A 20,021-nucleotide genomic window follows, 5' to 3' on the forward strand; every position below is an offset into this window, starting at 1 on the left:
CAGTGTTGTCCATTTACTGGGGGGGGGCTTCATCTGGCTTCAATCATAGAGATTACCAGTTGGTGGTTGCAACACCCAATGGGATTGCTGATTCCATATATGGAATATGCCAGCATCTTGGGTGCAAAGGTGCATGTAACTCCTTTCCATACAAAGGTGCCAGAGTGTCTGGCTGAAACTGAAGAATACACACTGTCCTTAGAGAGATTGTGCAGGTTGACAATTACAGCAGCCCTTGGAGCTTCCTTGCCTTAACTGACAGTCCCAAAATATTTCACAAGATCAGAGTTGGTGCTGTTTTAAACTATTTGCACAATATGTATTCCAATCTTCCAAAGAATATAAGAGGAGAAACCAGAGGGTGAGAGAAAGGTTAAGAAACCTGCAGAATCTGTAACTCTTAAGTACTGAACAGTAGGTTAGCCCCTCAGTTCAGGATTGGTATCTCGAGTGTTGTCCAGCTGATAGTGAGCTGAGATATAGGATATACTGGCACTGGAGGGGGTGCCGAGGAGATTCACTAGGTTGATTCCAGAGTTGAGAGGTTTGTTATAAGGAGAGACTGAGGCTACAGAACATAGGGCCTGTACAGCGCAGTACAGGCCCTTCGGCCCTCGATGTTGCGCCAACCAGTGAAACCAATCTAAAGCCCCTCTAATCTACACTATTCCAATATCATCCATATGTTTATCCAATAACCATTTGAATGCTCTTAATGTTGACAAGTCCACTACTGCTGCAGGCAGGGCATTCCACGCCCTTACTACTGAGTAAAGAACCTACCTCTGACATCTATCCTATATCTATCACCCCTCAATTTAAAGCTATGTCCCCTCGTGTTAGCCATCACCATCCGAGGAAAAAAGCTCTCACTGTCCACCCTATCTAATCCTTTGATCATCTTGAATGCCTCTATTAAGTCACCTCTTAACCTTCTCTCTAACGAAAACCTCAAGTCCCTCAGCCTTTCCTCATACGATTTTCCCACCATACCAGGCAACATCCTGGTAAATCTCCTCTGCACCCTTTCCAACACTTCCACATCTTTCCTATAATGCGGCGACCAGAACTGTACGCAATACTCCAAGTGTGGCCACACCAGAGTTTTGTACAGTTGTTCATTGGAATTCAGAAGAATGAGGGGAGATCTTATAGAAACATATAAGATTATGAAGGGAATAGATAAGATAGCAGGGAAGTTGTTTCCACTGGCGGGTGAAACTAGAACTAGGGGGCATAGCCTCAAAATAAGGGGAAGCAGATTTAGAACTGAGTTGAGGAGGAACTACTTCACACAAAGGGTTGTGAATCTGTGGAATTCCCTGCCCAGTGAAACAGTTGAGGCTACCTCATTGAATGTTTTTAAGACAAGGATAGATAAACTTTTGAACAATAAAGGAATTAAGGGTTATGTTGAGTGGGCGGGTAAGTGGAGCTGAGTCCACAAAAAGATCGGCCATGATCTTATTGAATGGCGGAGCAGGCTCGAGGGACCAGATGGCCTACTCCTGGTTCTTATGTGATCAAACATTATTTAACCTCTAGCAATGCAGCACTCCCTCAGTACTAATGAAGGACGAGCAGAGGAGCTGGTGGAAAGAGAAAGACCTCTTGCATCCTTCAATTCAAGGTCAGGTAAAGGGAGGGCACTAAAATTAAATCCATCAACCAGTTCTAGAAATCAAATTTATTGAATAATTACAAATTGACAAGATTAAAACATGATAATGGACTGACACTGCACCCAACGAGCAGGGAATTAATATTCCCAAAATGTTTCAATCATAAAATATTGATCAGCTAACAATTCAAAGTGAGACATTTACTGTTGCGGTGTAACTGGCCGATAGATTATCCAGCAGATCAAACCAAAGCCAGTAATGAATTTCTCCTACCCCAACTATTTATGGTTAATGAATCTCGCTGAACTAAAAACTTGTGCCTGCATTAACAATGTCAGAAGGGACTTCACAACATATCAGTACACTGCACCATAAGCTTCATTAAAAACAATTCATATTCATGATCTTTAACCAGGAAAGGTAAAAATAAAACTGGTGAAAACCCTACCAAACTGGCTCAGGAACCCTTGATTGCAAATCACAATCTTATCATTTCTACCCAAATAATGACCTTGGGATAGTTAAACACCAGAGAAAAACTCAAAGGAAAGCAGAAACGCCAAAAGGTTGAGATTTTACACAGGGCAGATGACTGCATCCTTGGAGTAAAGGTCAAGATAGTGCAGAATCTCAGACACGTCCAGATCACCTGCCTTCCCAATAAAACTTCCTCCAATTTAAAAATGACTACCCCACTAACTTCAGAGAAACTGAACAGAAGGTAATTCATTTCACAAAGCGAGTTAGGTTGCACAGTTTCAGTTCATCTCAGAGTAATGTGGACAGCCAGTATCATTCAGTACATCCATCCAAACAGATTCAGTATCAGCACAAAGTTCCACAACATAACTGGCAAACTTTAAACAATTCACCCTGCATACACATGACTTCTTTCGATTAGAAGTGATTTAATACAGGCACATCCTACATCTGTATTTGTAACTAAATCAAGGTTCATCAAGGAATCTCATGGCTCAGAAAAAAAGATTAAAATCAACTTCTCATTTAACTCCAGCCTGGGGTTAGCACAGAGATGATCCTATCAGCAATTGGAATATGCAATCAGATCCAAGTGTTAAACCTAATCACTGAAGAGGCAAGGAACATATTTCCAGCCCCAAGGAACTCTATTATTCACAAGTTTGACCTGATTAAGTCAGGTTATCTGTACATCATAGGTCAGATTACCAGGAATTGCAGGTTAGGCATGGCCCACAGATTAGAACTCCAATGACCTTTCATCCTTCAGGTGATCACCACTTAAACTAAACTCTTCAATAAAATGCGTGACAGGAGTACAAAGCCCTCATCTTTAATGCCTGGCTCCTGCTAGGGTTAATGCAGGACCACTCCGGTTTTTGCTGTGTTGACTCAGATTTTTGCCCACGTGGTGAGGTGGCTTGAAGACTAAGTTATGCATTTAAGGGGGCACTTACTTCCACTCCAACCACATTCACAATCTGTTACATCAAACAAAGCTATTTCACATTATACAAACCTCTCTCCATCCACATCAGAATCCTCTGCCTGAATATCTGACTACAAGCAGATACAAATACAGTGTACCCACTAGCACTGCAGACACAAGCACAAGGCTGAACAATAAGTGAGGGACAGCAAGGTAATACTAGAGGCAGATAACGATTATAGTAAATTGAGTCTTAAATTGAAATCAGAACAGGTAGGAGCAGTGCAGAAAATTGGTTTAAGCAGTGAAGGGCCCGTTACTGCACAGTTCCGATAGATACAATTCTGGATAAAAGATTGCACAAAATAAATTACTCAAAAGGAAAGACCCTGCTGTGCCAGCTAGTTCCACTTTGCTAACAAACAGAAATGTGCAAATTACTACAAATCTCCAGAGACATCAGAAAAAGGAGGAAGGGGTCAGAGATTAGGATAAACTAATAAGGATATGGTAAAACAAATTCAAAATAAAAACCCTGAAGTTGCTGTTCTTGTAAACGCACACACTCTCACCCGACTGCTTTTCCCATCCCAAACCTCGCAAAGAGCCAAGTTTTCTGGGAGTTTTGTACAGACCTGAGCCAGCCTTCCAGCCCAATGCTTATTTCACTGGAAGTTGCTGCATTTTTCCACAGCCAGAATCCAACCAACGGTGGTTTCCAAATACAAAGGGATTACATACTGGCAGCAGCTTATTTGCAGCTAGTAATCAGCTTCCCAGGGGCAAGAATCAGTCATCGCAGATACACAGCTCAATATAATATCTTAAAGAAAAATAACCATTTCAGGTTTCTAAATAAAAGGATTAAAATCAACAAAGATGAATGCAAAGATAATGCAGAAACATATGGCCGGTCTGTTCAGAGAGAGAGGAAACAGTCGAATGTCAAACCTAGTTCAAAGCAGACAGGCCGAGTACCCAGCTCTCAATGAAGTGAAACAGATATATATGTTTCTGTTTTGCTGAATCTGTACAGTTTGGGTAGGAGGTTATTGAACATTATTATTAATGCTTCTAATCGGATCTGTGCACCCAGAGTTCTCCCATTTATATATCAAACCTGTTTTAAAACCAAAAAGTTACAAATACAGGAAAATTAAATTAACCAAATTTAAAACAGCATCAATATTCTTAACTAAGCAACAGTGATTGAGACTGAAGTAGATTGAACTGTTATGAAGTCTGCCCTGAACTGTGGACTCGACAGAATTCCTGTCCGGTAACCGCTTTATTTCGGCATGGCTGGCCAGTCTTTGTGATGCCACAACAGGGTTGCCTCTGCGATAGAGATCTAACATTGACAGGGAAAACAAAAGGTTAGTTGCATTGATAACCACATCAATTGCTCATTCACTGTGATGAGAAAGAGGAAATTGATCTCTGTATAGTGTAGGGCCCAGAATACCACAGACCTCACATCACAGGCATATCATCAGGAGTCTGGGACCAAAGGTGGGAACGCAGAAAGGGATGGGAAATGTCTCCAGTCCATGTGGATGCTGAGCTGCCTCTAGAAGACACTGTTATAGGTCTATAAGTACAGCACCAGCCTGTTTTTAGGCATGATTACATCTGGATGTGAACAGTCCATTTCAATTAACAGAATAAAACCACAGAAAAACAGGGTATGTCATACTAAAATCAATTCCTTTCTCACCACAGAAAACACAACTCTCTCCCATTTCAGCCTTTTAAACAGACTATCTTCTGATCGAATTAGTTGCACAATCAGGCAGTCTGATCACTTTCAATGCAGACATAAAAAGAACCAGAGGGACTTGACAGGGTAGATACCGGAGGATGTTTCTACTTGTAGGAGACGGGAATGGGGGACATTTTCTTTAAGAATAAGTGGTTTCCCTTTTAAGACAGAGATAAGAAGAAATCTCTGAAGGAAGGTTGTTAATCTGTAAAATTCTCTTCCCAGACAACAGTGGGGGCTGGGTATATATTCAAGGCTGTGTTAGACAGAGTTTTGATAGACAAAGGGGCAGGCAGGAAAGTGGAACTGAGACCACAGTCAGATCTGCCAGGAATAGGGAACATGTTTGAAGGGTCTACTCCTATGTCCCTAGACCCTAATGCTTTGCCATGTCCTTGTTTAGCACTAAGAGCATTCATTTTCTATTAAAATCAGTTATTAACATTTCTGAGTAATTTTCTCTACTTCCCCTCTAGTTTTCCCATGTTCTTTCTAATTTTCCTGGCTTCTTAATCTGCTTTGTTTAGATGTTGGTTTGAAGTCTCCCTTCTCCTGTGGTACTCTACTGGGGCACTCACCCACTGCTGGCAGCAGAATGATTGAGATTGAAGGTTTCAGCTTCAGACGCGCCTGCATGGTGATTCAGGGCAGCCCCTTCCACAACAATCTAAAACAGACATCAAGGACACAATACAGATGTACAATTAAAATAGACTGGAGTAAGGAACAACTAACAAAACAACCAAGATATCACATCTGGAGCAGTGTACACAGTTTTGCTCTCCTTATCTAAGGAAGGATACAAGTGCACCAGAAGTAGTTTGGAGGTGGTTCACTCGACTGATTATATGGGGTGATGAGGGGTTATCTGACTAAGAAAGCTTGGACAGGTTGGGCTCGTATCCATTAGAGTTTAGAAGATTGAGAGGTGATCTTATTAAAACATAAAGGATCCAGAGAGGCCTTGACAGGATGGATGCTGAAACAGGTTTCCCCTTGTGGGGAAAATAAGGAGTCTCCTATTTAAGACAGAGATGAGAAGAATTTTTTTTGAGGGTTGAGTGTCTTTGGAACTCTTTCCCAGAGAGTAGTAGATGCAGGGCCATTGAATATTTTTAAGGCAGAGGTAGATAGATCTTGACTAACAATGAGAGGGGGTGGGAGGAGAAGAATGCAAAGTCAAAAACATAATCCAATCAGCCATGATCTTATTGATTGGTAAAGCAGGCTTGAGGGGCTGAATGGCCTCCGCCTGCTCTGTTCATATATCACAGTAAGAGTTTTAACAACACCAGGTTAAAGTCCAACAGGTTTATTTGGTAGCAAATGCCATTAGCTTTCGGAGCGCTGCTCCTTCGTCAGATTTCCACTCCATCTGACGAAGGAGCAGCGCTCCGAAAGCTAATGGCATTTGCTACCAAATAAACCTGCTGGACTTTAACCTGGTGTTGTTAAAACTCTTACTGTGTTTACCCCAGTCCAACGCCGGCATCTCCACATCATATATCACAGGCCATGAACACCAACTATTCTAGCACTAGGCTGGTCCTTTCCTATTGGTAATCAACCAGATCTCTGGATCTGAGGAGATCTCCAATGGAATCCTGTGGAAGCCCCAAGATCTGATTTTTTTCTTTTAATGCATCTGTATTTGTTAAATTATTGCTGTCCCTGTAAATGAAGCAATCATTTTCTGTTTCAGTAGCTCTATTGTCTGGGTTGCAGATACTGGCTTGGAGGTTGGTTTCCCCAAGGGGATTTTTCCCACAGTTTGAGATCTAATCCAAGACATTGGATATCCTTTCTCTCTGGCCCGGATGGGTTTGAAATTCTTCACCAACATAGGAAATCTTGTTTTCTCCACCCCCACCCCCCTCCCTTTCCTAGTCCCAGTGGGCTGAGGCTATGTTTGATACCCCTACCTGGTGGCACAGTGGTTAGCACTGCTGCCTCAGTGCCAGACACCTGGGTTTAATTCCAGCCTTCAGTGATTGTGTGGAGTTTACACATTCTCCCCGTGTCTGCGTGGGTTTCTTCTGGGTGCTCCGGTTTCCTCCCACATGCTAAAGATGTGCAGGTTAGGTGGATTGAGATTATAGGGATATGGTGGGGGAGGGGGCCTGGATGAGATGCTCTTTCAGAGAGTCGGTACAGACTGTACGATAGGGATTCTATACCCCCCCCCCATTCTGGTGGAGACCAGCTCAAGGATCAGCTCAAGGAGAACAGTTCAAGGATGAAACCTGGAACGACAACCTAAATTGCTTAGTGCCACAGTTCACTTTGTAAGGTGTTTAATTTATAACTTAGCAGGAGATCGGAGGTAACCATCAGGACGTGAGGATTAGCAAGAAGCTGAAAACATTTTGCTGTCCAGTAGGTGTGAAAGCTCAGTCCAGCAATAAGCACATTCAGTTACAACATGGGCTGGATAGACCAAAACCTCTTAGTCTTCTCACTGTATCAGATTGTATCAGTACAATTTGGGTCCTTTGCTTGAAAGAACAAGCATATTCTGTGAATGTACACAAATAGGAAAGGGAGAGGTGGACAACCCAAACCAGAGGGGGAAATTTCCCTTGAATCATTCAGAGTTAGACTTTAAACTCAGTTTCTAGGTGAAGTGTGGATGCAGTAAGCTAAACATCTTGTTCCCAAATATCAGCTACATTTATGGAATTTTAGAATTGAACATACATTTTTCTGAGTGACCTCCCAACGAGCAGAGTTGGTTAATCCCAGTCTTTTCTTCAATATGGGCATGGAGCTGATCGGAGTTCTGAAGAGACGGTCCATTGGAGCTGCAGTGTCTGATGATGCCTGGGCGGGAGTCTCTATCAAAGTGCTACTTCTGATAAAATCTGCATTCCTCAAACCATAGTTGCCTGAATCAGAAAAAAAAAGTCCTTCAAACTTGTTCCTGAAGAAGTTTCAGAGGAATACAAAAGATACGTATTTCATATAGCTTCCACCTCTACTCAATGAACATTCCAAACCAAAAGGCTACGGTTCAAGCAAGTTCCCAAAGCACAACCTTTCTGGGAAAATGCTGTGTTCACTGAAGTACATCACGATAACCAGTGCATTAGTTACACCTTACTGCCCATGCCATCCATTAACTAGCAAGACACAAGAGTCAATTGTTGGGACAGTGCTTAAATCTCCACTCATTTCACAGTCTACTTAGGAAGGAAGTATTAGAAAAGATTTACAAGAATGGTTCCAGGGAGAGGGCTTCAGATACTTAGACAGATTGGAGAAACTGGGGCTGTTATCCTTAATAAAATGGAGGAGATCAGAGTTAATAGAGGCATTCAAAATCACAAGGAGTGCAGAGAGAGTATATAGGGAGAAACTGTTCCCATTGTAGAAGGAGTGAGAACCAAAGAACATCTATTTAAAACATTTGGTGAAAGAAGCAATGGCAACAGGAGGACTTTATTATGCAGCAAGTCATTAAGATCTGGAAAGCTCTGCCTCTGTGGTGGATGCAGATTCAATCACGGCTTTCATAGGGAAATGGAGTAACTGTTGGAAAGGGAGAAATGTGCAGGGCCACAGGGAAAGGATCAGGGAGTATGTTATAGCTACAATGGCATGGTTTTAAAAAATAAAACCAGGCAAATCCAATGGTATTAAACTACTGTGGGCCAGGTGTGCACGTGACTGGAAATACCAACCTTCAATATGCAGCCATAACAGACCATTACTGAAATAAAGCAGCTACTTCAACATGTCCCTTTTGTGGATATGTTGAGGGATGCTGAAAGAAACCTTTGTAAATTCAGAAGTGTCAGGTTTTGTCCTAAAAGCATGATTATTAAACACAAATGTTGCATTGTAAACTTCAATCTGTTGTTGCAAAAAGCCAACACTTTAATATCAATCGCACTGTTCCATGTTTTGCAAACTGAGTCAAGGCTTATTTATTTTTAACCATTGATGGAGAAGAAATATCATTAAATGGCGTTTTCTCCTATCACAAATTAGCCTAAGCTCAGTTTCCAGTTACAAATATTGGCAGAGCCAATTAACTGACATGTTCTCATTAGTGCCCTGTTTACAATACATATACAAATCACTTAGGTGATGCATTAATGTGATATATTAAAGTATGTTCTTGTATCGCTCCTGTAATTACTAAGCCCTCTGGTCTGGCTGCTGTCCATCTCTCACAGTCAAACAGGTTTAACCCAAGTCAAACAGTTTATAACTGTAACTATGACATCTATTTTTGGCCAAAATCTGAAGAACTTGCAGCTCCTCTCTTTAGTCAGTCCCATTTCCCATCTTTCAACATGGCCACTGCTTCCCCACCCACCCTCAAAATCCTAATCCTAACTACCACCCAGAGCCTACTGTTCCTCAAACATGTTTGAATGTTGTAACCACCTCGCTTTGTTCACCCCTTCCACCCAGTTTGCACTTAGTCCAAAGAACAAAGATTACTGCGGTTAAAGTCACCAATGGCATCCTCTGACTGCTGCATATTCCCCTTCCCCTCCTCAGTCAATGTCTCCAGGTCTAAAGGTTTAATTCTGTGGCACCACCCTATACCATCCCATCACAGCTAGCACATCTTCTGCCATGGCTTCGCTTCTCACCTCCATAAAGGACAAAAGAGTAACTGGGAGAGAATAGGACCGCGTAGGGATCAACAAGGTCATCTATGTGCGGATCCACAAGAGATGGGAGAGATCCTAAATGAATATTTCTCATCAGTATTTACTGTTGAGAAAAGCATGGATGTTAGGGAACTTGGGGAAATAAATAGTGATGTCTTGGAGTGTACATATTACAGAGGTGGTGGTGCTGGAAGTGTTAAAGCGCATCAAGGTAGATAAATCCCCAGGACCTGATGAAGAGTATCCCAGGACGTGGGAGGCTAGGGAGGAAATTGCGGGTCCCCTAGCAGAGATATTTGAATCATTGACAGCCACAGGTGAGATGCCTGAAGATTGGAGCGTGGCAAATATTGTGCCTTTGTTTAAAAAGGGCTGCATGGAAAAGCCCAAGAACTGCAGGCAGGTGAGCCTCACGGCTGTAGAGTTAGAGGTTTACAGCATGGAAACAAGCCCTTCGGCCCAACTTGTCCATGCCATCCTTTTTTTTTTAAACCCCTAAGCTAATCCCAATTGCCTGCATTTGGCCCATATCCCTCTATACCCATCGTACCGATGTAACTATCTAAATGCTTTTTAAAAGACAAAAAATTGTACCCACCTCTACTACTACCTCTGGCAGCCTGTTCCAGACACCCACCACCCTCTGAAAAAATTGCTCCTCTGGACCCTTTTGTATCTCTCCCCTCTCACCTTAAACCTATGCCCTCTAGTTTTAGACTCCCCTACCTTTGGGAAAAGATATTGACTATCTAGCTGATCTGTGCCCCACATTATTTTATAGACCTCTACAAGATCACCCCTCAGCCTTCTACACTCCAGAGAAAAAAAGTCCCAGTCAATCCAGCCTCTCCTTTTAACTCAAACCATCAAGTCCCGGTAGCATCCTAGTAAATCTTTTCTTCACTCTTTCTAGTTTAATAATATTCTTTCTATAATAGGGTGACTAGAACTGTACACAGTATTCCAAGTGTAGCTTTACCAATGTCTTGTACAACTTCAACAAGATGTCCCAACTCCTGTATTCAATGTTCTGACCAATGAAACCAAGCATGCTGAATGCCTTCTTCACCACTCTGTCCACCTGTGACTCCACTTTCAAGGAGCTATGAACATGTACCCCTCGATCTCTTTGTTCTGTAACTCTCCCCAATGCCCTACCATTAACTGAGTAAGTCCTGCCGTGGTTCAATTTACCAAAATGCATCACCTCGCATTTATCTAAATTAAACTCCATCTGCCATTTGTCAGCCCACTGGCCCAATTGATCAAGATCCCTTTACAATCAGAGATAACTTTCTTCACTGTCCACTATGCCACCAATCTTGGTGTCATCTGCAAACTTACTAACCATGCCTCCTAAATTCTCATCCAAATCATTAATATAAATTACAAATAACAGTGGACCCAGTGGCTGTTGTGGGTAAGTTGTTAGAAGATATTTTGAGAGACAGGATCTACAGGCATTTAGAGATGCAAGGACTGATTAGGGACAGTCAGCATGGCTTGAGAGTGGAAAATCATGTCTCACGAATTTGATTGAGTTTTTTGGAGAGGTAACCAAGAAGGTAGATGAGGACAGTGCAATCCACATTGCTAAAGTCCATGTAGGCAAAGCCCTTGACAAGGTACCGCATGGTAGGTTGTTGCATAAGGTTAAATCTCATGGGATCCAGGGTGAGGTCGCCAATTGGATACAAAATTGGCTTGATGACAGAAGACAGGGTAGTTGTAAAGAGTTGTTTTTCAAACTGGAGGCCTGTGCCTCAGGGATTGGTGCTGGGTCCACTGTTATTTGTCATTTATATTAATGATTTGGATGAGAATTTAGGAGGCATGGTTAGTAAGTTTGTAGATGACACCAAGATTGGTGGCCTAGTGGACAGTGAAGAGGGTTATCTAGGATTACAATAGGATCTTGATCAATTGGACCAGTGGGCTAATGAATGGCAGATGGAATTATAGATAGTGGAGTCTAAAACTAGAGGGCATAGGTTTAAGGTAAGAGGGAAGAGATACAAAAGGGCCCAGAGGGGCAGTTTTTTCCACAGAGGGTGGCGAGTGTCTGGAACAAGCTGCCAGAGGCAGTAGTAGAGGCGGGTACAATTTTGTCTTTTAAAAAGCATTTAGACAGTTAAATGAAACAAAAGCAGAAAAATCTCAGCAGGTCTGACAGCAACTATGGAGAAAGTAAAGGCAATGTCGAGTCTAGGTGACCCTTCGTCAGATCTATTAGAGCTCTGATGAAGGGCCATCTAGACTCAGTGTTGGCTGTCCTTTCTCTCTACAGATGCTGTCAGACCTGCTGAGATTTTCCAGCATTTTTCCGTTTTGGTTTCGGATTCCAGCATCTGCAATATTTCGCATTTATCTATAGACAGTTCCAAGGGTAAGATCGGTAGAGGGATATGGGCCAAACGCAGGCAATTGACAACGAGCTTAATGGTAAAAACTGAGCCGCATGGACAAGTTGGGCTGAAGGGCCTGTTTCCATGCTGCAAATCTCTATGACTCTAGCCTTGGAGAAACTCCATCTGCCAACTCTTTTTATTCCTCTGTTGGAGGCCTCAGTAACAACTGTACTCCTGGGATGGTGGGGAATCAGTTGTCATTTTTAAGTTGTTACTACAGAAAGTCCAGAGCTTTCACATTCCTCCACCATGGCAAAAGATACGACAATTTCACTTTCTAAACCGCATGGTTTCTTCCAGCTTTGAAGCTTCTAACTTGTTTGCACTGAATTTTACCTTGCAAGCTGTCACATTCCAGTTTCTCAAGTTCTTCCTCTAGGCTGAGAATGTCATTCTTTCTAGGAACACAAAAGCTTTATTAAGTATTCTTGTGCATGTCACCAAACTATGTTCACTTAAATAATCAAAAGAAATATAAAAGCAGTCACCAATAGGTCAGCATAAACTAGCAAGAGTTACTGGATAAAAGGAATGTAATGGCTCATTTACCCCAGTCCTAACGAAGGAAAAGTTAATGCATTCCTGCCATTGCCCACCTCGGATCTACTAACTCGACATCGATAATCTATCAAAGCAGAAACTGCCCTGATCGGAATGGCTCAGCAGTTGATGGTCAGCAAGGACTGCTTGTACCCATCCTTGCAAGTCTGTGGTATAGAAGAGAGGAAAAGAAAAGCCATAAAGTCCAGCCCGTACCGCTCAGGTGTGGAGGTGCAAAACCCAGTCTTCAAGTTGTAGAAGTTTGAAGGCACAATGACAGGAGTAGATGGTTGACCTTGCAGAGACTCTTTCTTCCTAAAGGCCAAACTAAAGCAGCTAACCAACATCCAGTTACCTAAACAAAAGTTAAATAGAACTTGATAAGAATCGACTTGTTCAATGAACCAGTAAACACAATTCTATTACAAAGGAAAAGAAATCCCCGCGTCTTTTACTATTTACATGCCAGAAGATTCACAAGTTTCCTTTGTGTTGATTGGCAAAGTGCGAATTAAATGGCAGTCTAATTTTCCTCTTCACCTTCCCTCTCAATAGAGAACTATCAGAACTTTGAAGTGATCCATTTGTCAGGATCAATTTGTGACAATTCTAACCGGCACAGGCTATGATGTGCAATTATTTCTTTAATAAATAAGCAGAATTGGAATACTAGTATAGAAACACTTTCCCCTCACTTTGCCAAGATCTTCTTCCAAGCTACTAATCAATTCTTGCCGGCTACAGTTCCATGAATGGGTTTCATCCCAGTTGTACCTTACTCAAATCATAGAATCATAGAAACCCTACAGTGCAGAAAGAGGCCATTTGGCCCATCAAGTCTGCACTGACCACAATCCCACCCAGGCCCTACCCCCATATCCCTACATATTTACCCACTAATCCCTCTAACCTACGCATCTCAGGACACTAAGGGACAATTTTAGCATGGCCAATCAACCTAACCCGCACATCTTTGGACAGTGGGAGGAAACCAGAGCACCCGGAGGAAACCCATGCAAACACGGGGAGTGTGTGCAAACTCCACACAGACAGTGACCGAAGCCGGGAATCGAACCCAGGTCCCTGGAGCTGTGAAGCAGCAGTGCTAACCACTGCTACCGTGCCGCCCACGAATTAGTACCAATGGTACTAACAGAATGGCAAATATTAGATGTTTGTACAATTTACCACATGTAAAGTTTATTTATTAATCACAAGTAGACTTACATTCACACTGCAATGAAGTTACTGTGAAAATCCCCTAGTTGCCACACTCTGGCACCTGTTTGGGTACATGGAGGGAGAATTTAGCATGGCCAATGCACTTAACTAGCACATCTTTTGGACGTGTGGGAGGAAACCAGAGCATCTGGAGGAAGCCCACGCAGACATGGGGAGAACATGCAAACTCTACACAGACAGTCACCCAAGCCGGGAAACGAACCCATGTCCCTGGCACTGAGGTAGCAGTGCTAACCACTGTGCCACCCTCACTGGGTGGCTGTAGCTGGGTGATGAACAGATAGAAACCACTCGAGCCTTCAAACTATTACCTAGATTCACTACATACCTACTTTTGGACCAGAAAGTTCATGTCTTTCATGTGAATTGACCTGAAGCTTTGACCTAAAGGACACACTATTTATTAGAATCAAGTAATTTCAATACCCACTACCCCAATTTACTTCTGTCCCATGAAATGGAAGCATTACCCATTGAGATTAAACATTGCGTTAAATTTTCAAACTTGAGCCACAATCCCATCTCCTTTTCCGGTATTTGACTTGACAAAAGGCTGTCTGTAATGTAACTCTCCACTTACCAACCACAGTCAAAGACAGAAAGAGACTGAGACACTTGAAGTCCATGGAGACACAGTGGTTAAACTGAGACAGAGCATTCAACATCACCAGAACCAACAATACTGCCCGGGAGAAACCTGGAGTTTGCAAGAACGTCATGATGAGAGCAGCAACCAAAAAATAGCTGACATGTACTGTACACGTGTAGATCACATGAAGGTTTCCTCCTGTAATTACAAATTCAGTGCAGAAAAGTACAATTGTTACAACAGAAAACCAGGTTACTTCATTGCAATCCAAAAAGATTATGTCTGAAGATTTTAAAAACCTAAAAAGAAATAATTTTGGCCGAGCAACATAACCACCAGAATCCTACCACCCCACCCGCCACGGAATCGGAGCGGGTCCAACAACGGAAATCTCCATTGACCTCAGGTGGGAATTTCCGGTCTCACCCCCCGAGCGAGGCCATAAAATCCTGCCCGAAGAGTCATGCAGAACTGGAAGGTCCGTGATCAGTCACTAGTCTTTGTTGAATTAGTACAACTGGCAGATTAGAAGCTGCCAGACTAAACAGGAGGAGCAGTGGAGGGACCTGAATCATTAGGTGCTATGTTCCAAAATACCTATACATGATCAGATAACTTCTTGCTTCTTTCTGGATGCTCATTGTGGAGTGTCTTATACCTCACACAGAGGATCCAGAGTGGGAAATCATATCCCTAACTACAGTACATGCTGCAGTTGTTAATAGGACGGCAATATTCAGAGCACACACTCCCCCTTTTGCAAATCAGCATCAAAATGTATCAGAAATTTTACAGCTACACATTTTCCTGGAAAATCTTCCCACAATAACTTGTGTTCACATTTACAAATAGAAGTTCCCCATGTAAATCTATCCCATTAGAACTGCACTCCAAGTTGTGCCCCACCACTGGCCTGAGGGTGCACTTCTATGACAAGTGCCAGCTCCAATTCTAACTGTGTACAAGGGAATTTATCTCAATTGGCCACTAACTCAACTTCACTGTAAGATTACACTTGGTTTCAAACACCTCATTATGCATCTCCATCAGAAGCCACTTTACCTGGGGAGGCAGTGCCTTATACCTCACAGAGGACCCAGAGTGCTATTGTCATTGGACTAGTAATCTAGAGATCACAGGTAATGCTCTGGGGATCTGGGTTCAATTTTAATTAATTAAAAGTCTAAAGAGACCATTGTCCATTATAATGTCCTTCAGGGAAGGAAATCTGTGGTTCTTATCTGGTCTGGCCTACATGTGATTCCAGACTCTACAACCATGTGGTTGACTCTTAAATGCCCGCTGACCCAGCCAGCGACTCCAAAATCCCATGGAAGAATTTTTTAAACAAATTAACAATACCGCATCTTAAACCACTTATGCAGGTGAATGTAGAAGTTATTGTTTTAACACAGTACACCCCTTCCACAAAGAGCATTGAAATGAATAATCAGTAACTCCACTCTTGGACTTATCCTAATAAGACTGTGTTCACACGAATAAGATTTTTTAAATCTTCAGGTGAACAACTGCACCCAAAAAGGAACAGGGGTTACTGAAGTAAACAGTCCAATTAAAGTTCCAATCAGTTCCTTACCTGTCCAGCTCAGGAAGTGCTGAATGCTGTTCAGCCTTTGGCTTACTCCGAGTTCAAGGTGGTCAATCATGTACATCACCATGCCCACAGTCTGGTTCATCTTCTGCAACTTTTCCATTAACTGATCATAATATATGGCAGTCTGGGACTGGTGAGCAGAAAATAAAGCCAGGTTCGAATCTGCAATATATATTTTTTAAATCGATTAAGTGAACGGATAAATCTATGACAACTGAATTCCACTGTAGGTAAATGAGAGGTCATTCACTTTGGAGCTAAAATTATAGAATATGGTTCTTTTTCAATGCAGAAAAGCTAGAAACAGTAGAGATTTGATGAAACTTGGGGGTTCAAATATGTACATCATTAAAATGTCATGAACTGGTACTGAGCTCCAGATGTTCCCTTTGATTACAGTTCATGAAGCATATGGGATAATAGGTTAATGGATTTATATTTGTATGGGTAAACATTAGAAATGAGGTATAGTTTTAGGTGGGTTTAACTGTGTGCCTGGAAGGGAACTGCAGTTAGATTTATGCTGGACAAGTGTTCTTACGTGTGAAGGCTGGTTTCGCTTCCAATTGGGATTCTATAGTACTTAGAGAGAGCTACAGCATGAAGAATAAGTATAGTTGCTTAGCAACTAGAGGCCCTATTAAAAACAAACTTTTCTTGGTTCTTTAGTTTTTAGCTGGAAGCCAGGGCCAGTAACAGGCAGCAAGAAACAATACTTTTCACTGTATACTAATACATGTGACAATAATAAATCAAATCAAAAATCTCTCTCTCAGCTTTGCTACAAGAAAGACCATACAATGGAGTAATGGTTAAGAAAGCCAGTGCCAAAAATCTAAAGGACAGCTGCTTGAGGAAACTAGAGAAATTAAGAGAAGTTTCCAGGAAGTTTAAGTTAAAAGAAAGAGGAACCGTGAGAACCAGGTACTGTTCATTTCAAGTTAAGGACTGAAAAGGAGCTGGCTAATGAGAAGTCAGAAAGATATCTTAAGTGGTTCTAAGGTTCATGATATGTTACTGCAGTTTGAGACACATTAATTGAAATGCCTGGATAGAGTGGATGTGGGGAAGAGGTTTCCATTAGTACGTGAGACTAGGACCCGAGGGCACAGCCTCAGAATAGAAATCATAGAAATCATAGAAACCCTACAGTGCAGAAGGAGGCCATTCGGCCCATCGAGTCTGCACCAACCACAATCCCACCCAGGCCCTACCCCCACACATTTACCTGCTAATCCCTCTAACCTACGCGTCCAGAATAAAAGGATGACCCTTCAAAACGGAGATGAGGAGGCCACTTCTTCAGCCAGGTGGTGGTGAATCTATGGAATTCATTGCCACAGAAGGCTGGGGAGGCCAGGACATTGAGTGTACTTAAGACAGAGATAAATAAGGGGATCAAAGGTTATAGGGAAAAGGCGGGAGAATGGGGTTGAGAAACTTATCAGCCATGATTGAATGGCGGAGCAGACTCAATGGGCCAAATGGCCTAATTCTGCCCCTGCATCTTATAATTGTGGAGCAATTGGCAGTTAGATATCAGAATGTGTGCCTGTTCAAGATGGTCCTGGAGTGTGGCAACTTCTTGTGAGCTATCCCCAACATATCCTATAATTCTATCTTTTACTCTTATTCTATGCTTTTAAAACTCAACTCTAACTCTTATAACTATGACTGTAACATTATATTCTGCACACTCTCCTTTCCTTCTCCCCTATGTATTCTATGAACGGTATGTTTTGTCTATATAGCACACAAGAAACAATACTTTTTAACAGTATACAAATATATATGACAATAATAAATCAAATCAAAGTAAAACCAGTTAAGACAAAAAAATCCTAATGAGGTTGGTGCAAAACTTGGAATGGATTCACTGGTAGAAACAGAGCAGAAGCTTTGTTTAAAGAGTCCTTTGGAAAAGGTGGAGAGGAGGGGGCTGAAGGGTGGATCAGTAAATTTGCTGATGACACCAAGATTGGTGGAGTAGTGGATGAGGTGGAGGGCTGTTGTAGGCTGCAAAGAGACATAGATAGGATGCAAAGCTGGGCTGAAAAATGGCAAATGGAGTTTAACCCTGATAAATGTGAGGTGATTTATTTTGGTAGGGCTAATTTAAATGTGGATTACAGGGTCAAAGGTAGGGTTCTGAAGACTGTGGAGGAACAGAGAGATCTTGGGGTTCATATCCACAGATCTCTAAAGGTTGCCACTCAAGTGGATAGATCTGTGAAGGCGGCCTATAGTGTGTTAGCTTTTATTAACAGGGGGTTGGAGTTTAAGAGCCGTGGGGTTATGCTGCAACTGTACAGGACCTTGGTGAGACCACATTTGGAATATTGTGTGCAGTTCTGGTCGCCTCACTATAAGAAGGATGTGGAAGTACTGGAGAGAGTGCAGAGGATGATTTACCAGGATGCTGCCTGGTTTGGAGGGTAGGTCTTATGAGGAAAGGTTGAGGGAGCTAGGGCTGTTCTCTCTGGAGCAGAGGAGGCTGAGGGGAGACTTAATTGAGGTTTATAGAATGATGAAGGGGATAGAGTGAACGTTCAAAGACTATTTCCTCGGGTGGATGGAGCTATTACAAGGGGGCATAACTATAGGGTTCGTGGTGGGAGATACAGGAAGGATATCAGAGGTAGGTTCTTTACGCAGAGAGTGGTTGGGGTGTGGAATGGACTACCTGCAGTGATAGTGGAGTCAGACAGTTTAGGAACATTTAAGCGGTTATTGGATAGGCACATGGAGCACACCAGGAAGATAGGGAGTGGGATAGCTTGATCTTGGTTTCAGATAAAGCTCGGCACAACATCGTGGGCCGAAGGGCCTGTTCTGTGCTGTACTGTTCTATGTTCTATGGATTTCAGAATGCAAATCACTAAATGAAAGTATTACTGCGAGAAAGTGTGTTTTTGGGAGTCGGGTTTGGAACATCATGTAATAATCATCTGGGGGGATCCAAAGGAGAAATCCACAGACACTAACTTGGGTTCAGAGAGGACTGTGTATTTGACCACAGCCAACTTGCATGCTGAAAAGGAACTGCGCATACCAATAAGACCATTGTAGCTTCAAATATACTTGTTGCCTGTGTTAATCTTAAAACCTGTATATATTTGTTAAGGTAAGGGGGAGTAAAGGAGTATTGTTTATGTGTAATATTTTTTTCTTATTGTTAAAACTAATTGTTAAAAACTAACTCTGGATGATTTGGGATATTGAAGCCCTGGTCAAGAAGGAGACACATGACATGCATAGGCAGCTGGGATCAAGTGGATCCCTTGAAGAGTATAGAGGGTGTAGGAGTAGAGTTAAGAGAGAAATCAGGAGGGCAAAAAGGGGACATGAGACTGTTTTGGCAGATAAGGCAAAGGAGAATCCAAAGAGCTTCTACAAATACATAAAGGGCAAAAGAGTAACTAGGGAGAGAGTAGAGCCTCTTAAGGATCAACAAGGTAATCTATGTACGGATCCACAAGAGATGGGTGAGATCCTAAATAAATATTTCTCATCAGTATTCACTGTTGAGAAAAGCTTGGATGTTAGGGAACTTGAGGAAATAAATAGTGGTGTCTTGAGGAGTGTACGTATTATAGAGAAGGAGGTGCTGAAAGTCTTAAAGCGCATCAAGATAGGTAAATCCCCAGGGCCTGAAGAAGTGTATCCCAGGACATTGTGGGAGGGTGGGGAGGAAATTGCAGGTCCCCTAGCAGAGATATTTGAATCATCAATAGTCTGAAGGTGCCTGAAGATTGGCAAATGTTGTGCCTTTGTTTAAAAAGGGCTGCAGGAAAAAGCCTGGGAACTACAGGCCGGTGAGCCTCACATCTGTGGTGGGTAAGTTGTTGGAAGGTATTTTGAGAGACAGGATCTACAGGCATTTAGGGACGCAAGGACTGATTAAGGACAAGTCAGCATGGCTTTGAGTGGAAAATCATGTCTCACAAATTTGATTGAGTTTTTTGAAGGGGTGACCAAGGTGATAGATGAGGGCAGTGCAGTTGATGTTGTCTACATGGACTTTAGCAAGGCCTTTGACAAATACCACATGGTAGGTTGTTGCAAGAGGTTAAATCTCACGGGATCCAGGGTGAGTAGCCAAATGGATACAAAATTGGCTTGATGACAGAAGCCAGAGGGTGGTTGTAGAGGGTTGTTTTTCAAACTGGAGACCTGTGACCAGTGGTGTGCCTCGGGGATCGGTGCTGGA

The 20,021-nt window shown here is 42.3% G+C and overlaps 1 protein-coding gene across 1 annotated transcript in view; it reads right to left on the reverse strand.

Moving 5' to 3' along the window:
• Positions 1–129: 129 nt before the first annotated feature.
• bmb (brambleberry) overlaps positions 130–20,021 on the reverse strand; it is a 54,945-nt gene continuing 35,053 nt past the window's right edge. The window contains exons 6-12 of the mRNA XM_078231176.1: positions 15,794–15,973; positions 14,188–14,394; positions 12,582–12,720; positions 12,162–12,223; positions 7,490–7,677; positions 5,371–5,459; positions 130–4,381 (exon numbers count right to left, since the gene is read on the reverse strand). Coding sequence (XP_078087302.1) covers positions 4,264–4,381; positions 5,371–5,459; positions 7,490–7,677; positions 12,162–12,223; positions 12,582–12,720; positions 14,188–14,394; positions 15,794–15,973 — 983 coding nt within the window. The 3' untranslated portion in view covers positions 130–4,263. The remainder of the gene's footprint in view (positions 4,382–5,370; positions 5,460–7,489; positions 7,678–12,161; positions 12,224–12,581; positions 12,721–14,187; positions 14,395–15,793; positions 15,974–20,021) is intronic.

Source organism: Mustelus asterias, chromosome 2 (assembly GCF_964213995.1).
Source record: "Mustelus asterias chromosome 2, sMusAst1.hap1.1, whole genome shotgun sequence".
Lineage (NCBI taxonomy): Eukaryota > Metazoa > Chordata > Chondrichthyes > Carcharhiniformes > Triakidae > Mustelus > Mustelus asterias.